The 23,137-nt window shown below is 46.2% G+C and overlaps 1 protein-coding gene across 2 annotated transcripts in view; it reads right to left on the reverse strand.

Moving 5' to 3' along the window:
• UNC13B (unc-13 homolog B) overlaps positions 1–23,137 on the reverse strand; it is a 580,491-nt gene that overhangs the window by 302,102 nt on the left and 255,252 nt on the right. For both annotated transcript variants that reach the window (XM_040336017.1, XM_040336018.1), the window contains one exon: positions 13,621–13,711. In XM_040336017.1, the coding sequence (XP_040191951.1) occupies positions 13,621–13,711 (91 nt within the window). The remainder of the gene's footprint in view (positions 1–13,620; positions 13,712–23,137) is intronic.

The raw sequence follows: 23,137 nt of genomic DNA on the forward strand, positions 1-23,137 counted from the left end.
ATATGTGGGCCGGTACCGGGTCCCCAAAATCCGGGATATTAGGCGCAAAAAGGTGACTTGAATATAAGCAGAGGGGGGGCATTTTCAGCACAAAAAATGGCTTATACTCGGGTATATACGGTACTTGTTTTAGTATTATTGTTCTAATATTTTGTTTCAATAGTTTTTATTTGGTTTTAACAAATAGTGAACACGCAAAAGTTACGCCCACGCAGGGGCTAGCATTGAAGTGGTAACAAGAGTTGGCTCTCAAGGAAGGCAAACAAAAAAAATGAGGCGATAACATGAACAGAAGAAACAAGAGCTAACATAGCAGCAATGAAAAGGAGTGTTCATGGGCCCATGAGGACCAATGGGTCCCGGAGAGGCTCCCCACAACTATGGGGTGTACAATTGGGTCGTGATAATGCAAAAGATGGTGCAATATATAGTCTACAGCAGTGGTTCTCAACCTTCTAGTGCCGTGACCCCTTGATAAAATGTCCCAAGTTGTGGGGACCCCCCCCCCCCCCCCCAACAGTAAAATTATTTTTGTAGCGTGGGTTGCGTCTAAACCACAGACATTTAGCGCTCCCAGAGTCCTTTTAATGGCAACTATAATCACACTCGCTGTGTCGCCGGCTTCACTGCGTCTCTGACTTTGTGGTGTCTTGCATCAGTGACACCTATGCAGAAAATCAGGAGATGGGGTCTCCTCCAGCCTCTCCCACTTCACATTCCTCACCAGTCAGCTGACCTCTAGTCTCTGACTCCAGCCATGCTGTAAACTGAATGGGCGCCTGCCGAGAGGCTGAGTGGGCTGCCGCGGGCTCCAGGGACAGCGCTGCTGGGTGGGCGCAAAAAGGCTGGGAGGAATAGCCCAAGATTCGGTGACCCCTGGCAAATTATGATTTGACCCCTGAGGGGGTCCCGACCCCCAGGTTGAGAACCACTGGTCTACACAGATCTCAAAAGGGAATAGAAATCAGAAGAAAAAGTTAGGCAGAAAGGTAAGGCTAGAGGGAAGGAGCCAACCGAGTAGGGAACTAGAGAAGAGAAAGAGGGCTCTATGGGAGGCTAGAAGACTAGAAGATTAGAGGCCGGGAGATGGAGGGTAGTAAAGGCTCGGGAGCATCGGATCGTACGTCACAGGTGGCCCAAGCTGGCTGGGGGCAAGGTAGGAAGGGCATATGACAGCCATGGTTCCGAAATTTTGCGGAACGTGGCATGAGATATTGTTCTAATATTAATAATATTGGTATTTATATCATGTCCCTAATTTACAAAGCACTTAACTTTTACATACTGTACATTCACATCAGTCCCCGCCCCCAAGGAGCTTACAATTTAAAGGTCCCCCAACTCGCATACTAGGGCCAATTTGGACAGGAGACTGTTATTCGACCAGCATGTCCTTGGAGTGTGGCAAGAAACCTGAGTACCCGGAAGGAAACCTATGCAAGCACAAGGAGAACATGCAAACTCCATGTAGATAGTGTCCCGACCGGGAATTGAATCAGGGCACCAATTGCTGCAAGGCAGAAGTGCCATAACTACCAAGTCATTGTGCTTCCCTCGCTTATACTTTAAATGTACCAATTTCAGTTTTCAGCCTTCAAGTTAGCAAGACTTCTAGGTTTGGTGACTAATCCAATTCAGAGCAAAAAGGACAGGTTCTCTTCACAGAGCCCGAAAGGCTTCACTGTCGGGTTCCCTTTCTGGCAATGGTGGTGGCAGCAGCCGATGGAAAAATTGGCTGCGGTGCCCACATTGCTCGACTCCAGGACAGGCAAGTGTCCAATTATTAAAAGTCAGCAGCTACAGTATGTGTGGCTGCTGACTTTCAAAAAAATGTATCCCGGAATTGTCCCCTTCAATACGGGACAATTCATTGTCCCTGAATGACATAATGACTGGCTTCCGAAGTTCCACAGTGCCACTGTAAAAAAATATTGCAAAACTCCCTGGTTGCTACGGCCGCCCCCGTTTGGCGTGTAGCAACCAGTGACGTCACATGCAGAGACTGAGAGAAGAGGTAGAAGGCCGGTGATCTGCCGATATGGTTCCGGCTAACAAGAAAGTTCCTTTAAGGACTGCGCAGGCGCAATCCTTGCCGATGGAAATCTCAGAACCTCGGCCGGCATCCAGGGCGACGTGGGTTTTGAGGAAAGTGGCCAGTCGGCTTCGCTCGGACGGCTCGGCCTCCTGGCTCTTTTTTTTAACCACTTCATTACTGGGCACTTAAACCCCCTTCGTGCCCAGACCAATTTTCAGCTTTCAGCGCTGACGCATTTTGAATGACAATTGCGCGGTCATACAACACTGTACCCAAATTATATTTTTAACATTTTTTCCCCACAAATAGAGCTTTCTTTTGGTGGTATTTGATCATCTCTGCGATTTTTATTTTTTGCGCTATAAACAGAAAATTTTGAAAAAAAAAACACAATATTTTTTACTTTTTGTTATAATAATATCCCATTTAAAAAAAAATAGAAATATTTTTTTCCTCGGTTTAGGCCGATACGTATTCTTCTACATATTTTTGTTAAAAAAAAAAATCGCAATAAGCGTTTATTGATTGGTTTGCGCAAAAGTTATAGCGCCTACAAAATAGGGGATTTATGATTTCTTTTTTACTAGTAATGCCGGCAACCTGCGATTTTTTTTGTCAGGCCTGCGATATTGCGGCGGACATATCGGCCACTTTTGACACAATTTTGGGACCATTCACATTTATACAGCGATCAGTGCTATAAAAATGCACTAATTACTGTATAAATGTGACTGGCAGGGAAGGGGTTAACACTAGGGGTGAGAAAGGGGTTAAATGTATTCCCTGGGTGTGTTCTGTGTGGTGGGAGGGGACTGACTGGGGGAGGTGACCGATGCTGTGTCTCTATGTACAAGGGACACAGATCGATCTCCTCTCCTCTGACAGCACGTGGAGCTCTGTGTTTACACACAGAGCTCCACGTCCCTGCTGGTTTCCCGCCGATCGCGTGTGTATGCCGGACATCGCGGCCGCCAGGTACACGCATCGGCTTCACAGCGATGCAACGGCACAGTGTTTACCCGCTGTGCGCCCCCCAGCGGCCCGCGCGGGTAATGTAAACAATAGGACGTCCAAAGACGTCCTCCCGGCACTTCAGGTCCGCGCTGCAGACGTCTTTTGACGATAGCGCGGATCTGTAGTGGTTAACATCCTCCAATCCACGGGGATGTTAAAGAATGAGCCTGGATGCTGGCCGAGGTTCGGAGATTTCCGTCGGCAAGGATTGCGCCTGCGCAGTCCTTAACGGAACTTTCTCGTTAGGGGAACCTTAACGACAAGTCACCGGCCTTTACCCAGTCACAGTGCTGCTTGAACTGCACTCTAAGACTCGACTCCACCCACAACCCACCTCCTCTCCACTCCTCCGGCCACGGCAGCAGCAGCAGAAAGCGCAGCCAGCATCACCAGTCACGATGGTCACTGACTCAGAGTCCTCCGACCAGACCTGCACCTCCAGTCCACTGAGCTGCAGTGCCTTAGATCCACCAGCTCGGCTAATCACGGTCCGTCCCGACTCCCGACCTCCCACCCGCAGTGTATTTCAGACAGCAGCCCGGGTCTGCGTGACATCCGACCTCCTCCAGGCTCCTCCTCCTCCCGCCCGAGCGAAAAAAATAATGAAGAAAGTGACACAAGTTGGGGACAGTAATGAAGAAGAAGGTGACACAAGTTAGGGACAGTAATGAAGAAGAAGGTGACACAAGTTAGGGACAGTTAATGAAGAAAGTGACACAAGTGGGGGACAGTTAATGAAGAAAGTGACACAAGTGGGGGACAGTTAATGAAGAAAGTGACACAAGTTGGGGACAGTAATGAAGAAGGTGACACAAGTGGGGGACAGTAATGAAGAAGAAGGTGACACAAGTTGGGGACAGTAATGAAGAAGAAAGTGACACAAGTTGGGGACAGTAATGAAGGTGGTGACACAAGTGGGGGACAGTAATGAAGGTGACACAAGTGGGGGATAGTTAATGAAGAAAGTGACACAAGTGGGGGACAGTAATGAAGAAGGTGACACAAGTGGGGGACAGTAATGAAGAAGGTGACACAAGTGTGGGGACAGTTAATGAAGAAAGTGACACAGGTGTGGGGACAGTTAATGAAGGTGACACAAGTGGGGGACAGTTAATGAAGAAGGTGACACAAGTGGGGGCCAGTTAATGAAGAAAGTGACACAAGTTAGGGACAGTTAATGAAGAAAGTGACACAAGTTGGGGTCAGTAATGAAGGAAAAGGTGAAACAATTGGGGGACAGTATTGAAGAAGGTGACACAAGGAAAAGGTGAAACAATTGGGGGACAGTAATGAAGGTGACACAAGTTAGGGTCAGTAATGAAGGAAAAGGTGAAACAATTGGGGGACAGTAATGAAGAAGAAAGTGGCACAAGTTGGGGACAGTAAAGAAGCTGACAAGTGAGGGGATATGAAGGATAACACAGGGGAACAACTGAGAGAACAGTAATGAAGGTGACACAGGGAACTGAGGGGACACTAAACAGGATGAATTTGATGAACTTGCCAGAGTAAGTGAAGTACAAAGTACACCGCTGTCACTAAGTGATTCAATTAAAAAAAAGTATAAAAAATCATACTATATAGTATACTGCGTTGATTCCATAGCCCGTGTACTCAGCGCTAATTCGGGAAAATGTAGACGAATCACAGCGGGAAGTCTCAAACACTTTCTCCGGAGTGTAAAAATCGCAGGACAAAAGGCGGCATTGTAAGAACATGCATTTACTGTTCGGCCGGACCACTTCACGGAAGCCTAGAAAACCTTAAGGATATAATTAGCGGGCTAACAGAAACACCGATTGTGTAAGAGCGCGCTTTAGGTCTCCACGCCGGCCGCCCTCAACATAATGCGGTCTGCGCAGGACTCAGCCCCTGGTTCTCAGCTTTGTGATTAAGCCCACCGCCCGGAAGATCCAACGTTAAAACATGGGTCGGGAGAGCGTTTATTGAACGAGTGAAAATCTGAATAATGAGAAGTCCTTTTAACCCCCCCCCCTCCCTCCTTATCGCCTCCTCCGCCCTGCGGCGATGAGATGAGAGAAAGCAATACAATGGCTCTCCGGGATGCTAATGCTCAGCCTTATTACTCCGCTGTACCAGAGCTGAATATGACAAGTCGCTGGACATCAATCTGGACGTGGCGCGGGAATGCGTCCTCCTCCCACGGATCGCACAGGAAACAGAGAGCGCAGATTTAACATTTACAAAGTCTATTCACAGTGTTGGAGATAAAAATTAAAAGAAAATAAAAAATCGCAGCACTTTACAGTATCTTTTAGGGCTCGTGCACAATGGGCTTTTACAGGCATTTAATGTTTTTTTCTTTGAAGAGTCCATGCACACTAGACAGCAGAAAAAAATGCAGCAGAAAAAAAAAAACAGACCTACATATTGTACAAGCATTTAGAAACGTTTATTAGCGTTTGCATTTATAACCGGTTTTCCAAAAATGCTAAAAAGATCACAAACTTTACACTTAAAGGGGTTGTAAAGGTTAACTTTTTTTTAGCCTATAAGTGATCTCTTTAGTGTACGGATATTGAATATATTTTTTATTTTTCTTTAAAATATTTAAAAACCTACTCCCGCGCCAAGTTCCTCAAGGTTTGCGGCCCGTGGTGTCTCTACGCTCTTCTCACTCTGCATCCGATCAGTTTAGGCCTCGCCAATTGACCCCCTCTTCCCTCCCGATCTGGGGGTACCCTACCCTTCCCTTGTCTTTTCCCTACCCAACGTTTCTGCCTTTATCTTTCCTTCTTCTCCCTTCACTACCTAACCCCCTCCTCCCTACAATTTTTTTTTTTTTTTTTACTTTTTCTCTTCTTCCTCTCTTTCTTATTTGTTTTTCCCCTGTGTTTTTTCATTTGTGTGTTTTTTCCATTTGTGTGTTTTTTCCATTTGTGTGTTTTTTCCATTTGTGTGTTTTTTCCATTTGTGTGTTTCTTCCATTTGTGTGTTTCTTCCATTTGTGTGTTTCTTCCATTTGTGTGTTTCTTCCATTTGTGTGTTTCTTCCATTTGTGTGTTTCTTCCATTTGTGTGTTTCTTCCATTTGTGTGTTTCTTCCATTTGTGTGTTTCTTCCATTTGTGTGTTTCTTCCATTTGTGTGTTTCTTCCATTTGTGTGTTTCTTCCATTTGTGTGTTTCTTCCATTTGTGTGTTTCTTCCATTTGTGTGTGTTCTTCCATTTGTGTGTGTTCTTCCATTTGTGTGTGTTCTTCCATTTGTGTGTGTTCTTCCATTTGTGTGTGTTCTTCCATTTGTGTGTGTTCTTCCATTTGTGTGTGTTCTTCCATTTGTGTGTGTTCTTCCATTTGTGTGTTCTTCCATTTGTGTGTTCTTTCATTTGTGTGTTCTTTCATTTGTGTGTTCTTTCATTTGTGTGTTCTTTCATTTGTGTGTTCTTTCATTTGTGTGTTCTTTCATTTGTGTGTTCTTTCATTTGTGTGTTCTTTCATTTGTGTGTTCTTTCATTTGTGTGTTCTTTCATTTGTGTGTTCTTTCATTTGTGTGTTCTTTCTTTTGTGTGTTTTTTCATTTGTGTGTTCTTTCATTTGTGTGTTCTTTCATTTGTGTGTTCTTCCATTTGTGTGTTCTTCCATTTGTGTGTTCTTCCATTTGTGTGTTCTTCCATTTGTGTGTTCTTCCATTTGTGTGTTCTTCCATTTGTGTGTTCTTCCATTTGTGTGTTCTTCCATTTGTGTGTTCTTCCATTTGTGTGTTCTTCCATTTGTGTGTTCTTCCATTTGTGTGTTCTTCCATTTGTGTGTTCTTCCATTTGTGTGTTCTTCCATTTGTGTGTTCTTCCATTTGTGTGTTCTTCCATTTGTGTGTTCTTTCATTTGTGTGTTCTTCCATTTGTGTGTTCTTCCATTTGTGTGTTCTTCCATTTGTGTGTTCTTCCATTTGTGTGTTCTTTCATTTGTGTGTTCTTTCATTTGTGTGTTCTTTCATTTGTGTGTTCTTTCATTTGTGTGTTCTTTCATTTGTGTGTTCTTTCATTTGTGTGTTCTTTCATTTGTGTGTTCTTTCATTTGTGTGTTCTTTCAATTTTGTGTTTTTTCATTTGTGTGTTTTCTGTATGTTCTCGAATTTAGCTTTGGTTTTCAAATTTTTGTGGATTCTTCCACGATTGAATTTTTGAGCTATCAAGCTCAGTTACCCTTGGCCGGAGCGTCCTAGATGTTCGACAATTCCCACTATCACATTTGCATTATTAACCTCTTCCCGCCCGCACAGCGGGTTTTTACGGCCACAATGCGGCTCTTAATTGCCGGGAGGCCGTCTATATACGGCCTCCAGGTCACTGGGGAGCGCGCGAGCGTGCACACCCGCAGCTTCAGTCAGGCGTCGATGCGCGTGCCTGGCGGCCGCGATGTCTACCAGGCACCCATGATTTTTTCTGCCCGAAAGCGCCGCTAAAAACTCCTTTGTGATGGTTTTTTTTTTCAGCCTGCTTCTCTACAAAAATGTCTGTAAACGATCGAATGTGCAAAGACACAGACTAACAGAGTTGCTTCTACAGGCTAAAATAATTTTTCTTATGCCCAATGCAGAGGAGGCCTCAGCCTAGTGGGGATTTTCTGTCGAAATCAGGCGACCCGTTGTATAAATTTGATCACACCTGTGACGGTTGGGAAGGTGAGGAGATGGGTTAAAACTGCCACTCACCCTGGAATCCTTATGGCACCCCTGGCCACCCCACATAAAACAAGGTAAATGTTTAAGCTTTAATGACATTTTGATGAATTTACTTCCCTGGCACTGTGTATTACTCTTATGTCTATGCATAGCTTATACCAGTCAGAGTGAATTACTTTATTTCAAAAGAAAGCTGAAAACAAGCAGCATGATTAAAAAAAAAAAAAAAAAAGAAGTAAAATAATGACGCCGCATCAAATACAGGGGCGGGTAGAGGGTGGCATAGCACAGAGCGAGCCATCATTCCAGGTGCACAGTCATCAGACGGCGGATAATTGAGCGTGTACCAAAAGTATTTATCCGTAGAGAAATTGTCGCTCGGCTCCACAAAGCCATTACGCTTCCCTCTCTGAACCGTATTTTACAGAACATGCTTGTAATCACAAAATTACTATTACAATTTTGGAGCAAACAAATCAGCTTTGGAGGGTTTAGAAAATGATGTTACAATCTGAAGTCCGAGGCTGGCTGGTGGCATTTAACTGTCGGCCGTGCACAGCGGTGCTTTGCGCTGTCCCAGGAGTCGTCCCCACTAATATTAAGAGATTGTGGGGGGGGGGGGGGGGGTCTGTTCTCTCCAGCCAGGGAATAAATACACCTTCCCCATAATAATCTATTTTCTTGTTTCAGGCATTCTAAGATGTAATCACACAAGAATATCCGGCGGTGAATCTACAGCAAGTGACAGACACATTTATCTAAGAATCATTAGAATGAACAAAAATAGCTTTTTGCTGTATCCATATTTAAGGATGGCGAAGATTTTATTGCAGACCTTGTATTACTCTTAATCACCTACTATTCAGCTACAATCATGCTTTGTGCATGCAAGGAACGTGCGCAAAATCGCATGCTTTCCCAACCTGCATACAAAGGTGTTGCTCTTTAGCAAACACATAGTGGTGCCATTAATTTATAACCGCACCCCCATGCATCTGCTAATCATGGCTCCCCACCAAACATATACTGTCCATGTCCACGCTTCCATTTTAAGTCATGGACTTAGTTCATGGACTTATCTACACTAGGCTAGATTGTTCTAACGTGTTCTTTCTAGGGCTTCCACAGAAGTGGACAAAACGGTTGCAGATCACACGGAACCATGCGGCAAGACTACTCACAAACTGCCCAAGGCGGAATAACATCTCCCCGTTGCTTAAGGCAGGGCTCGACAAATCCCGGGCGCCAGGTCGCCATGGCGACTAGAAATGGTGTCCTGGCGACTTGGCTTGGAAGGTGGGCAAAAAAAAAAAAAAAAAATATTTTTTTGTTGTGAGCTGGCGCCATCTGGTGGTGAGCCGTTGGTATAACAAGTTATTACCACCAGATGTGTGAGCTGGCGCCATCTGGTGGTGGCCGTTGGTATTACAAGTTAAGCATTACAAGTTAAACAGCAATTCTAATGTAATTTTTCACTGCCATCTTCTTCCCTCTAATTAGAACCCCCAAACATTATATATATTTTTTTATCCTAACACTGTAGAGAATAAAATGGCTATCGTTGCAATACTTTCTGTCACGCCGTATTTGCGCAGCGGTCTTACAAGCGCACTTTTTTTGGGGAAAAAAATCAATTTTTTTAATTAAAAAATAAGACCACAGTAAAGTAATCCCCATTTTTTTTAATATTATGAAAGATAATGTTACGCTGAGTAAATTCATACCCAACACTTCAAAATTGCGTCCGCTCGTGGAATGCCGACAAACTTTTACCCTTTAAAATCTTCATAGGCGACATTTAAAAAAATCTACAGGTTGCATGTTTTGCGTTACAGAGGAGGTCTAGGGCTAGAATTATTGCTCTCGCTCTACCAATCGCTGCGATACCTCACATGTGTGGTTTGAACACCGTTTACATATGCGGGCGCTGCTCACGTATGTGTTCGCTTCTGCGCGCAAGCTCGTCGCGAAGGGGGGCGTTTTCTGGCTCCTAACTTTTTTAGCTGGCTCCTAGATTCCAAGCAAATTTGTCAAACCCTGCCTTAAGGATCTACACTGGCTCCCGATAGCAAAACGGGTCGAGTTTAAGGCTCTCTGTTTGGTGTTTCGGGCCTATTGGCAACTAGGCCCGATGTACTTATCGAACATGACACAACACTACTGTCCACCCAGAGAGCTTCGTTCAACTGATGCCCTGTTAGCGATTATTCAACCTACTCGCTCAGCTTCAAAGGGTGGCCGCCGGCTCCAAACACTGGGGAATTCTCTTTGGAACCAGCTCCCTCATCAGCTCCGAGCATCCTCCTCCTTGATGGCCTTCCGTAAACGTTTGAAAACACTGCTTTGTTCACAAGCCTACGGATAGACACTTGGCCATCCAAGCTCTTAGCAGGACGCTGCTTTAATCCCAGGCTGCGGTCCATGGTCAGGGAGTAGGGATAGGCTCCTTGTGTCCTGCCCCCCCCTCCCCTCTTTTTATATTTCTGTTTACTTCTTGCTTGTTCACCTCTTTCACTTAGATGTCCTAGTCTCTTCTCTTAGCTCCTGGGAATTGGATACCCCCAGATTGTTGGTAAGCGCTTAGACGCAAGCTTCACAACTCGCATTCGGCGCTCTATAAGCATTTATTCCAATCCAAGTCAGGGTAAAGCTCTAAAGATAGAAGCTCTTCATAGGAAGCATCCCAGTATGTCGGAGCGTAAGAACTCAATCCACGGGGACCACACAGCCATGTACTTGGGATAACATTCTTGTATACTTGCCGTTAATTCCTCCATTCGCCTTAGGTGGTTCAATTCAATTACACACTCTTTGATAGTAGGAATAGTACAGTTCTTCCAATGTCTTGGTATAAGTAGTCGTGTTGCAGAGAGGGGGAAGCAAAGCAGTCCCTTTTTGGTCACCCCCTTCGACCCCCGATAAATAGAGAGTAATGTCGCGTACACACGATTGGAAATTCCGACAACAAATGTTCGATGCAAGCTTTTGGTCGAATATTTCGACCGTGTGTAGGCTCCATCGGACATTTGTTGTCGGAACTTCCGACCACAAAAATTTGAGAGCTGGTTCTCACATTTTCCAAAAACAAAATTTCTTGTTGTAAATTCCGATCGTCTGAATGCAATTCCGATGCATAAAAAAAACATGCATGCGCTGAATCAATTTGACGCATGGTCGGAATCACTGAACCTCATTGAACACCGGCTCGTCGTACGTGTTGCACATCACTGCGTTCTTGACGGTTGGAATTTACGTCAAGATTTGTGTGACCGGGTGTATGCAACACAAGTTTAAGCCAACATTCCGTCGGAAAAAAAAATCCACGGTTTTCTTGTCGGAATTTCCGATCGTGTGTACGTGGCATTAGGCCATTTCGGAGACTTCTGGTATGGTATACCAACAACAGAGGAGCAAATTTGAAATACAGACTCTCAAAAGGGTGTAATTCGAAGGCAGGTCAGGTGTTGATCATTGTATACTACATCCCCCCTCCCCCCGCCTCCGCAGCGTAAGCCAGAATGCTGTATAGAGATTACCTGCATATGCAGTAAATGCTCCTATGGCATTTGAGCACAGCTGCTGTGTTTTTGTTTTGTTTTTTCATTTGAGAGTCTAAGTTCTGGTGTAGTCAGTAGAAATCATTAACAATTAATGTGGAAAGAGCGTTGTAACGGTCACCACCGTTTACGATATTCCCATTCCATCAACCACGACAGCTTATCCGACAGTCCGACAAGCCAGCAGACACGATCCATCTCATTTCCCAGAACAACGAGACATACGCTCCGTTACTGGTTTCAAAATGTATGAACACTTTTAATGGTATCTTAGCTTTCTTATATACAGTACAAGCATGTTAAAGTTAATCAAAGGAACAAAGAACTCTCCACCCACACATCACACAATGGGGGGGCTTCAATACACCTTCTCTTAGACGATGACATCCAGTTGAGCTAATCATTAGTCACCCCCCAGACGTCCCGTCTCCGCAATTAGAGGAGGTAATTACTACAGCTTGACAAGTCACATTCCACATACAAAACAGTATTATTAGCATACATAATGAAAGGTCTTTAGGAGCCAGGCTGAATGAACACCTAACAGCTAGACATCTGACCTTTACGACTTAGTTAGCATCTCACAATGGAATGTCTAGGAGCAGCCCCAATTAACACCTCAAAAGCATGTGTCATCACATTGAATGAAAACACTCCACTGACCTGGTGGGGTCAGAATAACCACTTGTAATATCTCAAGATATCCTGCAACATGAATTATCAGTAATGTCCCATCTCATGTAATTTATAATTAATATTTCCCAGTCACCCTATGCCCAAAAGGGGCACAGGATGACCCTAGACCCAAAAATCATTAGCGACACTGGCACAGGAGTACCCCTCATCCTTCAAAAGTCTTTGGGTGTCACGGGTCATTCTGTTACAAGCGTGATTTTGCACAGGTTCCCCACCCGCACATGTGAACTTATGGAGATTCCCCCACTTAGTTGCTGCAAGATCAGGAAGTGATAGGAAATCTCCTCGTTGGGGAAAGACATACATTTATCCAGAAGTGAAAAACAAAACAAAAACACAATTCAATTTTTTTTAAAGAATTGGTATCGTTCTCAAACTTACCGATATTGGTCTCCCCCTGCCGCGGTCATCTTTTTGCGGTCCAGGATGTCATCAGCCCAAGTAGAAGCCAGGACTCAGAAGGTATGCAGTGCACGGAGTACTGCAGACATTCTGACAGTCCGAGTCGTGGCTTCTTCTACCCAGATAGGGCAAAGGCCACCTCCCTTGCCTCAGACAGTGCACGCCACGGAACAGCAAAACTGACCCAGAAAGGACACACCAGCCAGCAACCCACCCACAGCAGGGTGCCAGCCAGTCAGCCACCCACAGCAGGGTGCCAGCCAGTCAGTACAGCAGGGTGCCAGCCAGTCTGCCACCCACCCACAGCAAGGTGCCAACCAGTTAGCCAGCCACCCACAACAGAGTGCCAGCTAGTGAGCCAGCCACCCACCCACAGTAAGGTGCCAGCCAGCCACCCACAGCAGAGTGCCAGCTAGTGAGCCAGTCAACCACCCACCCACCCACAGCAGGGTGCCAGTCAGCCAGCATCCCACCCACAGCAGGGTGCCAGTCAGCCAGCATACCACCCACAGCAGGGTGCCAGCTAGCCCACATCCCACCCACAGCAGGGTGCCAGCCAGCATCCTACCCACAGCAGGGTGCCAGCTAGCCAGCATCCTACCCACAGCAGGGTGCCAGCTAGCCAGCATCCTACCCACAGCAGGGTGCCAGCCAGCCAGCAACCGACAGCAGGGTGTGAACCAGCCAGCCACCCACAGCAGGGTGTCACCCAGCCACCCACAGCAGGGTGCCAGCCACCTACAGCAGGGTGCCAGCCACCCACAGCAGGGTGCCAGCCACCCACAGCAGGGTGCCAGCCACCCACAGCAGGGTGCCAGCCACCCACAGCAGGGTGCCAGCCAGCCACCCACCCACAGTAGGGTGCCAACCAGCCAGCCACCCAATTTAAAAAAAACATTAACATGTTCAGTTTATACCAGATTTGTGTTGATTTTTCAAAACTTTAAATGTACAGAATATCGGCACCTTATATCGGCTATCGGCCTGAAAGGCGGCCAAAAAAACGGTATCGGCCCTGAAAAAAACAATATCAGTTGTCTCCTAATTTGGATTGAGTCAGACTTCACATGGGTGTTCATATTGGGGTATGAGTAGGACAGAGTAGGTCCTCCCTGGTGCACACACACACACAAGCTGCCGCTGGTCACATGACCCAAAAAGCCACAAACTCCCCGCACACCGCATTCACACACGCCGACTGCGAACTTTCACACAGACTCCGGCACAACAAGACTCCAAAAATAAAACAAATCAATGACCCGATTCAACTCCTACCTCGTTAATTTGCACCCGCACTTTGTTAATCACCCGAAGCCAGCGAGCCTTGGCTGGAGAGAACGGAGGCGGTCCTGCGTCTTCCTGAAGGCTGTAGGGACAAAAGGTAAAACATGTTATGCTGCCGATCGATGACAACAACAAAAGCCTAAAATAAAACATGACCTCTCCATGATCACCAGTCTCACCCTATAGGTCAGTGAGAATAATGAAGAGTTTTGGCTGCAATATCATACAGAGGCTCCCGGGCCTGAAGAGAGTGGAACTCCAGTTTAAAAAAAAAAGTCAAATCAATAGCCTGTTAAAAGATAAAATACCAAAACCAGCTTTTACTGCAATATTCAGCTTCAAGCTAAAGATTTTCCCCACAGTACTTTTTTCTGCCACTAGATGTCCTCAGTCTATGCCCAGCATCATGTCCCTCCTGGACCCGCCCCTAGTCAGTGACCGGCCAGCCGCAGACTGAGCTCATCTCTGTCACTCTGCTCTCTCCTTCCTATCAGCCTGCCTCCTTGTCAGCACAGGAACTATTTGGCTCCTTGTTCTGCTTCTTCCTCTTATACTCCAGCCCAGATTTGCAGGGCCTGCAGGAGGCTGATACTAGGTCATATCCAGGTACATATACTGCTTAGATTAATTATGATGTACAGTGGAACCTTGGATTACGAGCATAATCTGTTCCAGGAGAATGCTTGTAATCCAAAGCACTCGCATATCAAAGCGATTTTCCCCATAGAAGTCAATGGAAACGAAGATAATTTGTTACACATTGACTTCTAAGGCATGCAATACCGCATGTGGCCAGAGGTGGGGGTGTGCGCCAGGGAGCCTCGGAAATACTTGGGGACAGCTCGGCTGATCTTGGAAACCCTCGGAAACACCTGGGTAATTAAATGTTTCAGAGTGTCTCGGAACCATTTTGAGCGTCACCGGCGCCCCGCACCTCTGGCCAAATGCGGTACTTTACACCCCATTAGCTTGAATTCTGCTTGTTTTGCGAGACAACACTCACAAACCGAGTCAGGGTTTAACCACTTAAGGACCGAACCAATATGCTGCTAAATGACCCAAGGGGTTTTTACAATTCGGCACTGCGTCGCTTTAACTGACAATTGCGACGTGGCTGCCAAACAAAATTGGCGTCCTTTTTTTCCCACAAATAGAGCTTTCTTTTGGTGGTATTTGATCACCTCTGCGGTTTTTATTTTTTGCGCTATAAACAAAAATAGAGCGACAATTTTGAAAAAAAATCAATATTTTTTACTTTTTGCTATAATAAATATCCCCCAAAAACATATCTACATTTTTTTTTTCCTCAGTTTAGGTCGATACGTATTCTTGGTAAAAAATCGCAATAAGTGTTTATCGATTGGTTTGCGCAACATGTATAGCGTTTACAAAATAGGGGAAAGTTTTATGGCATTTTTATTAATTTTTTTTTTCTTTACTACTAATGGCGGCGATCAGCGATTTTTTTCGTGACTGCGACATTATGGCGGACACATCGGACAATTTTGACACATTTTTGGGACCATTGTCATTTTCACAGCAAAAAAATGCATTAAAAATGCACAGATTACTGTGAAAATGGCAATTGCAGTTTGGGAGTTAACCACAAGGGGGCGCTAAAGGGGTTAAGTGTGACCTCATCTGTGTTTCTAACTGTAGGGGGTGTGGCTGTAGGTGTGACGTCATGGATTGTGGTTCCCTATATCAGGGAACACACGATCGATGACGGCGCCACAGTGAAGAACGGGGAAGCCGTGTTTACACTCACCTCTCCCCGTTCTTCAGCTCCGGGGACCGATCGCGGGACTCCAGCGGCGATCGGGTCCCGCGGCCACGGAGCTTCGGACCCACGGCTGGGCACTTGACACATGACGTACCTGTACGTGCTTGTGCCCAGCCGTGCCATTCTGCCGACATATATGTGCAGAAGGCGGTCCTTAAGTGGTTAATGCAGGAGGTCAGAAAAAGAGAAATTTGTTTAAATCAAAAGCATAAAAATCCAGGTAATAAATGTGTTGCAGGATACAGCTAAAATCATGTACCTTAGTTTGTGGTGTCTAACTCATGATGGCCAGAATTCACACAGCACCATACAGGGTTACTGGGAGCAGACTTCCTAAACCCTAAGCCTAGGAACTTCTTCTCTTTCTGTTTCCTGTACAATGCCTTGAAAAAGTATTCATACCCCTTGAAATTTTCCACATTTTGTCCTGTTACAACCAAAAACTTAAATGTATTTTATTGGGCGTTTATGTGATAGACCAACACAAAGTGGCACATCATTGTGAAGTGGAAGGAAAATTATAAATGGTTTTCGACATTTTATGTGAAAAAAGTGTGGGGGGGTACATTTGTATGGCGCCCCCGGAGTCAATACTTTGTAGAACCGCCTTTCACTGCAATTAAAACTAAGTCTTTTTGGGGATGTCTCTACCAGCTTGGATTTAGGTCTGGGCCATTCTAAACACATGAATATGCTTTGATCTAAACCAGGGGTCTCAAACTAGCGGCCCTCTAGCTGTTGCGAAACTACAAGTCCCATCATGCCTCTGCCTGTGGGAGGAGTCATGCTTGTAACTTTCAGCCTTGCAATGCCTCATGGGACTTGTAGTTGCGCAACAGCTGGAGGGCCACCAGTTTGAGACCCCTGACCTAAACCAATTCCATTGTAGCTCTGGCTGTATGTTTAGGGTTGTTGTCCTGCTGGATGGTGAACCTCCGCCCCGGTCTCAAGTCTTTTGCAGACTCTAACAGGTTTTCTTCTAAGATTGTCCTGTATTTGGCTCCATCCATTTTCCCATCAACTCTGACCAGCTTCCCCGTCCCTGTTGAAGAAAAGCATCCCCACAACATGATGCTGCCACCACCATGTTTCACAGTGGGGATGGTGTGTTCAGGGTGATGTGCAGTGTTAGTTTTCTGCCACACACAGCGTTTTGCTTTTTAGGCCATAGGAGTTCAGTTTTGGTCTCATCTGACCAGAGCCCCTAATTCCACATATTAGCTGTGTCCCCCACATGGCTCCTCACAAACTGAAAACCGGACTTCTTATGGTTTTCTTTCACCAATGTCTTTCTTCTTGTCACTCTTCCATAAAGGGCAGATTTGTGGAGAGACCACTAATAGTTGTCCTGTGGACAGATTCTCCCCCCTGAGCTGTGGATCTCTGCAGCTCCTCCAGAGTTACCATGGGCCTCTTGGCTGCTTCCATGGGCCTCGGCTGGTCAGTTTAGATGGACGGCCATGTCTTGGTAGGTTTGCAGTTGTGCCATACTCTTTCCATTTTCAGATGATGAATTGAACAGAGCTCCGAGATGTTCAAAGCCTGGGAGTTTTTTTTATAACCTAACCCTGCTTTATACTTCTCCACAACTTTATCCCTGACCTGTCTGGTGTGTTCCTTGACTTTCATGATGCTGTTTGTTCACTAAAGTTCTCCAACAAACCTCTGAAGGCTTCACAGAACAGCTCTATTTATACTGAAATTAAATTACACACAGGTGGACTCTATTTACGACTTAGGTGACCTTTGAAGGCAATTGGTTCCCCTAGATTTTAGTTAGAGGTATCAGAGTAAAGGGGGCTGAATACAAATGATATTTGCCAAAAAAAAAAAAAAATGGGAAACCATTTATCATTTTCCTTCCACTTTGTGTTGGTCCATCACATAAAATACATTTCCGTTTTTGGTTGCAACAGGACAAAATGTGGAAAATTTCATGGGGTATGAATACTTTTTTAAGGCACTGTACAGGAAGCAAAAAGAGAGGAAGTACCAAGGTTTAGGAAGTATGCTCCCAGTGACCCTGTATGGTGCTGTGTGAATTCTGGCCACCCTGGGTTACAGACAGCACAAATTAAGGTACATGATTTCTGCTGTATCCTGCAACACATTTATTATTTGGCGGATAGTATCCACTCTTTTCTTTTATGCACAGTCCGTCCACTTACCGTATTTATCGGCGTATACCGCGCACTTTTTTGCCCTGAAAATCAGGGCAAAATCGTGGGTGCGCGATATACGCCGATACCCGTGCCGAGTTTGAACCACTGCGCCGGCATTTTCCCGAGCGCAGTACACTCGGGTATAGTCGGGCAGGCTCGGCTCCTCTCGCGGTCACGTCCCGTGCGTCCTGTAAGTCCTTTACGGGAGAGGAGCCGAGCCTGCCCGACTATACCCGAGTGTACTGCGCTCTGTATATGCCGGCGCAGTGGTTCAAACTTAGCGCAGGGAGGACACAACGATGGTCGCAGGACGACGCCGGACACGACGAGGAGGACACCACCGAAGCCGCAGACGGACGCCGGACCCGACGAGGCCGCCGATGGACGCCGGGCAAGACACCAAAACTGTAAGTACTAAAATGTTTTTTTTACAGGAATGCGGGTCCACATTAGGGGTGCGCACTATATGCCGGAGTGCGCAATACCCCAATAAATACGGTATATGCAGATCGCTTTTGTAACTATAAACTCTTCTAGAAGAGTCAACATACAAATCAAATCTTTCTACTGATTTTATATTTTGTCTCTGTGCTCCTGCAATGATCTGTATACAAATGTGTACTGCCAACAAACGCCTGGATCTCCTCTCTAGACATCATCGCTCTCTGGTCGCTCTCGCTTATAAAACTAGATAAAGAGAAATAAAATGAAAAGCAGAACACCGCAGAGCAGATAAAGCTCCGCCAAATCCCGACACAGTGCCACAGGCCGGCGGGTAGGAGGGCCGCTCGGGAGAAGAAGTGTGTGTGTGTGAAAAACACTGGAACAAATTCTTTTTAATAACTTCACAGTGTACGGCGTGCGTCTACGGCTCGGAGAAGGAGCGCGAAGAATAATGCGAAGAATAAAGCCTCCGCCCTCTCAGCATCCATTAGAAGTATTATAAGCGTGGTGTACAGAACAATATTGAAGCAAGACGAGGCTTTCATCTTTTCCAAATACACCCGGAATATCGGTGAGAAGGGGGGAGGGGCGTGTTTTTCTGGGGAATGTGAAGACTTGGGCCCGGATTCACATACATCGGCGCATATTTATGCCGCCATAGCATATCTTTTGTACGCTACGCCGACGCAGCGCAGAGAGGCAAGCACCAAATTCACAAAGCACTTGCTCCCAAATCTGCGCTGGGTTTCTAAGGCGTAAGTGGGCGTGAGACATGCAAATGAGGCGTGACCCCATGCAAATGATGGGCCGAGTGCCAGACAGATACATATAACGTACGGCGCATGCACCGTCCCGTGGCCGCATCCCAGTGCGCATGCTCAGAATCACGTCGAAACAACTGCCTAAGATACATCGAATCACTGCCTACGGCGTGAACGTAACCTACGCCCAGCCATATTCATGTCCAACGTAAAATACGACGTCTTGTGTTCCCTGGTCCATACCTTTGCATGGGGAATAACTTTACGCCGGACGTACGACTTACGCAAACTGCATATATTATGCGCCGGGCGCAAGTACGTTCGCGAATCGCCGTATATCCCTCATTTGCATATATGAATCGAAAATCAATGGGAGCGCAACATGCGTCCAGCGTAAAAATGCGCCCACGATACGCCGGCGTAGGCAAGTTACGCCGGTCGGATGAAGCCTATTTTTAGGCGTATCTTGGTTTCTGGTTCGGCGCATAGATACGACGGCGCACATTTGTACTTACGGAGGCGTATCTGGAGATACGTCGGCGTAAGTGCTTTGTGAATCCGGGCCATGATGGGAATACCAATGGTTGAAATGTGCATCTACATTCAAAACTGTTAATTTCTTGCTTAACCGCTTAAGGAAAGCCGCACGCCTTTTTACGTCGACAGAATGACACGGCTGGGAAAATTAGCGTGCAGGTACGTCCCCTTTAATTTACCGTCGTGTGGCCGGCAGGGCGCTCGCGACCCTGTCGTAAGCTCCGTGGCCGTGCCCGCAGGACCCGCGGACTCTATGTCCGCCGGTGTCCCACGATCGGGTCACAGAGCTGAAGAACGGGGAGATGTCGGTGTAAACACATCTCCATGTTCTTCCTAGTGACGTGTCCCTGATCGAATGCTCCCTCTCATCGGGAACAGCGATCAGCGACGTGTCGCTCGTAGCCACGCCCCCTAACAGTTGGAATCACTCCTTAGGACACACTTAGACCCCTTTCACACTGAAGCGCTTTTACAGCGTTTTAGCGTTAAAAATAGCGCTCTTAAAACGCTCATAAAACGATCTCCATGCATCTCAATGGACCCTTTCACTCGGAGTCCTGCAAGCAGCATCTTTGGAGCAGCTTTTGAGCGCTGAAAAAAAACGCTCCAAAAACGCCCCTCTCCATTGAAATGAATTGAAAAGCGCTGTAAAAACGCCTTACTCTTTCACACAGAGGCACTGCAAAAACGCCCTATAACTTTAGGGTCTAAACGGTGCTTTACCAGCACATGGGGATTGCAGATGAGGCTACGCTCGAATAACGATGTAATAACGCTCGAATAACGCTCGAAAAACACCCCAGTGTGAAAGGGGTCTTAACCTCTTCAGCGCCCCGTAAAAAGTTAAAACCTCTTCACTGCCATTTTTACAGTAATTAGTGCATTTTTATAGCACTGATAGCTGTAAAAGTTACAATGGTCCCAAAATGGTGTCAACAGTGTCCGATGTGTCCGCCATAATGTCGCAGTCACGATAAAAAAATCACTGATCGCCGCCATTACTAGTTAAAAAACGTATTAATAAAAACGCCATAAAAATACCCCCTATTTTGTAAACGCTATAACTTTTGCGCAAACCAATCAATAAACGCTTATTGCGATATTTATTTTACCAAAAATATGTAGAAGAATACGTATGGGCCTAAACCGAGGAAAAAAAAATATATTTTTTTCATATATTTTTCGGGGATATTTATTATAGCAAAAAGTCAAAAATATTGAATTTCTTTCAAAATTGTCGCTCTATTTTTGTTTATAGCGCAAAAAAATAAAACACCGCAGAGGTGATCAAATACCACCAAAAAAAAAAGCTCTATCTCTATCTAAAAAGGACCTCAATTTGGTTTGGGAGCCACGTCGCACGACCGCGCAACTGTCAGTTAAATCGACGCAGTGCCGAATCGCAAAAAGTGGCCTGGTCTTTGGCCAGCCAAATCCTCCGATGCTGAAGTGGTTTAATGTACACTGCAGGTAAAAAAACTAAGAAATAAGAGTTGAGACCCACCTCCACGGGATGTGGACAGAAAGCTGCTAGGCCAATATAGTATACAGAAAAAGGAATTTTTTTGCTCCCAAGGGCCTATACGCAGCTTGAAAAATAAATAAATACTTGTTTATAAAATATATATTGCTTTATAAAAAGGAAATGTCTTGCATCATAGTGTCACAAATACAGTGGAGCCTCGGATTACGAACAGGAACAGGAGAATGCAGGAGCACTCGCATATGAAAGAGTTCTCCCCATTGAAGTCAATGGAAACGGAAATAATTTGTTCCGCATTGACTTCAATGGCATGCAATACCGCATGCAGCCAGAGGTGGGTGGGGGCGCTGGAGAGCCCCGGAAACAGCTGGAAAGGCCAGAGGACACCTCGGCTGACCTTGGCAACCCTCGGAAAGGCTTAGGAACGGAGTATTTCCGTGTTTTTCCAAGCATTTAAAACTAAGACTAAGCTAAGAAATAAGAGTTGCGACCCACCTCCGTTCAGCTCCGGCGCCCCCCACCTCAGGCCAAACGCGGTACTGCACACCGCTTTGTCCTGAATCCTGCTCACCACTGTGGTGAATTGCATATGGTCAATGTCATCATTAGGAAAATATTGTACACCAGAGCTCTTGTTGTTGTCCCTTTTATATGTTTATGTATCTTTCCCTTCCCAGCCTTATGAGATTGTTATTTGTGACAATATGATGCAAGACATTTCCTTTTTATAAAACAATAAAGCAATATATTTTTTTTATAAACAAGCATTTATTGACTTTTCAAGCTTCGTATAGGCCCTTGAGAGCAAAATTTTCCCTTTTCTGAAAACTAAGAAATAAAGCCCAATTCTATTTTAATACCACCCACCCCCACTCTTGGTTAACCTCCTCCCTGGATTTGGGCTTCAACAAGATTGATGCAATTTGTAATGTTGTGAACACTAGGAACAGAGGCGTTGCTATGGGGGGGTGACACCGGGGCCGCCACCAACAGCTAGACACTGTACTTCTGCTTGCAGAGCTGCAGCGGAGCGATGTCAGCAGGCGCGGCACCAATCGGTGCGGGGGGGGTGGATGCGGGTTGTCTGTAACACTCCCCCGTCTAATGCTATCCCTCAGGGATCTCCAATGTCTCCGGAGGCAGCCAGAGTTGGTGGGCAGAGCTGGGGGTGTGGTTGTCTCCTCCACTCCTCCCACAGACTTGTTCACTCTGGCTGATCCCACAGCTGAAGGAGAAAGAAATGAGGACACAACAGCCAGAGTGTCTTCATCTCCAGGTATGCTGTAAGTTACTGCACGTCACTACATAGAGTCCTAACCTGGCACCATACCACCTCAGCCTGCCCTATGCCACTGCAGCCTGCCCTATATCACCCCAGCCTGCCCTATGCCACTGCAACCTGCCCTATGCCACTCCAGCCTGCCCTATACCACTGCAACCTGCCCTATACCACCCCAACATGCCCTATGCCACTGCAACCTGCCCTATGCCACTCCAGCCTGCCCCATATCCCCTTAAACCTGCCCCATATCCCCTTAAACCTGCCCTATGTCACCCCAACCTGCCCAGCCTTCCCTATACCACCACAAACTGCCCTCTACCACCACAAACTGCCCTATACCACCACAAACATGTCCTATACCACCCAAGCCTGCCCTATACCACCCCAGCCTGCCCTATACCACCCCAGCCTGCCCTATACCACCCCAGCCTGCCCTATACCACCCCAGCCTGCCCTATACCACCAAGGATAGACAGGACGGAGGTGACACCATGTTTTGCCGCAACCAGGTGACACCAACCCTAGTGACGCCACTGACTAGGAGGATAGTTAGGAGGACCTTTAAGATCCTGCAATTCTACAGACTTTGTGCCACAGCCTCCTTTGTGCAGTTTAAATTTGGCCTTGTTCAAACAGCTGTAAAAAAAAAAAAACACATCAATCACCCCCCTCCATCCTGTATGGTGATCCATGTACCTTCCCCTGCATCCTGTATGGTGATCCATGTACCTTCCCCCTCCATCCTGTATGGTGATCCATGTACCTTCCCCTGCATCCTGTATGGTGATCCATGTACCTCCCCCTCCATCCTGTATGGTGATCCATGTACCTCCCCCTCCATCCTGTATGGTGATCCATGTACCTCCCCCTCCATCCTGTATGGTGATCCATGTACCTTCCCCTGCATCCTGTATGGTGATCCATGTACCTTCCCCCTCCATCCTGTATGGTGATCCATGTACCTCCCCCTCCATCCTGTATGGTGATCCATGTACCTCCCCCTGCATCCTGTATGGTGATCCATGTACCTCCCCCTGCATCCTGTATGGTGATCCA

The sequence above is a fragment of the Rana temporaria genome, chromosome 1 (assembly GCF_905171775.1).
Source record: "Rana temporaria chromosome 1, aRanTem1.1, whole genome shotgun sequence".
Taxonomy (NCBI): Eukaryota; Metazoa; Chordata; class Amphibia; order Anura; family Ranidae; genus Rana; species Rana temporaria.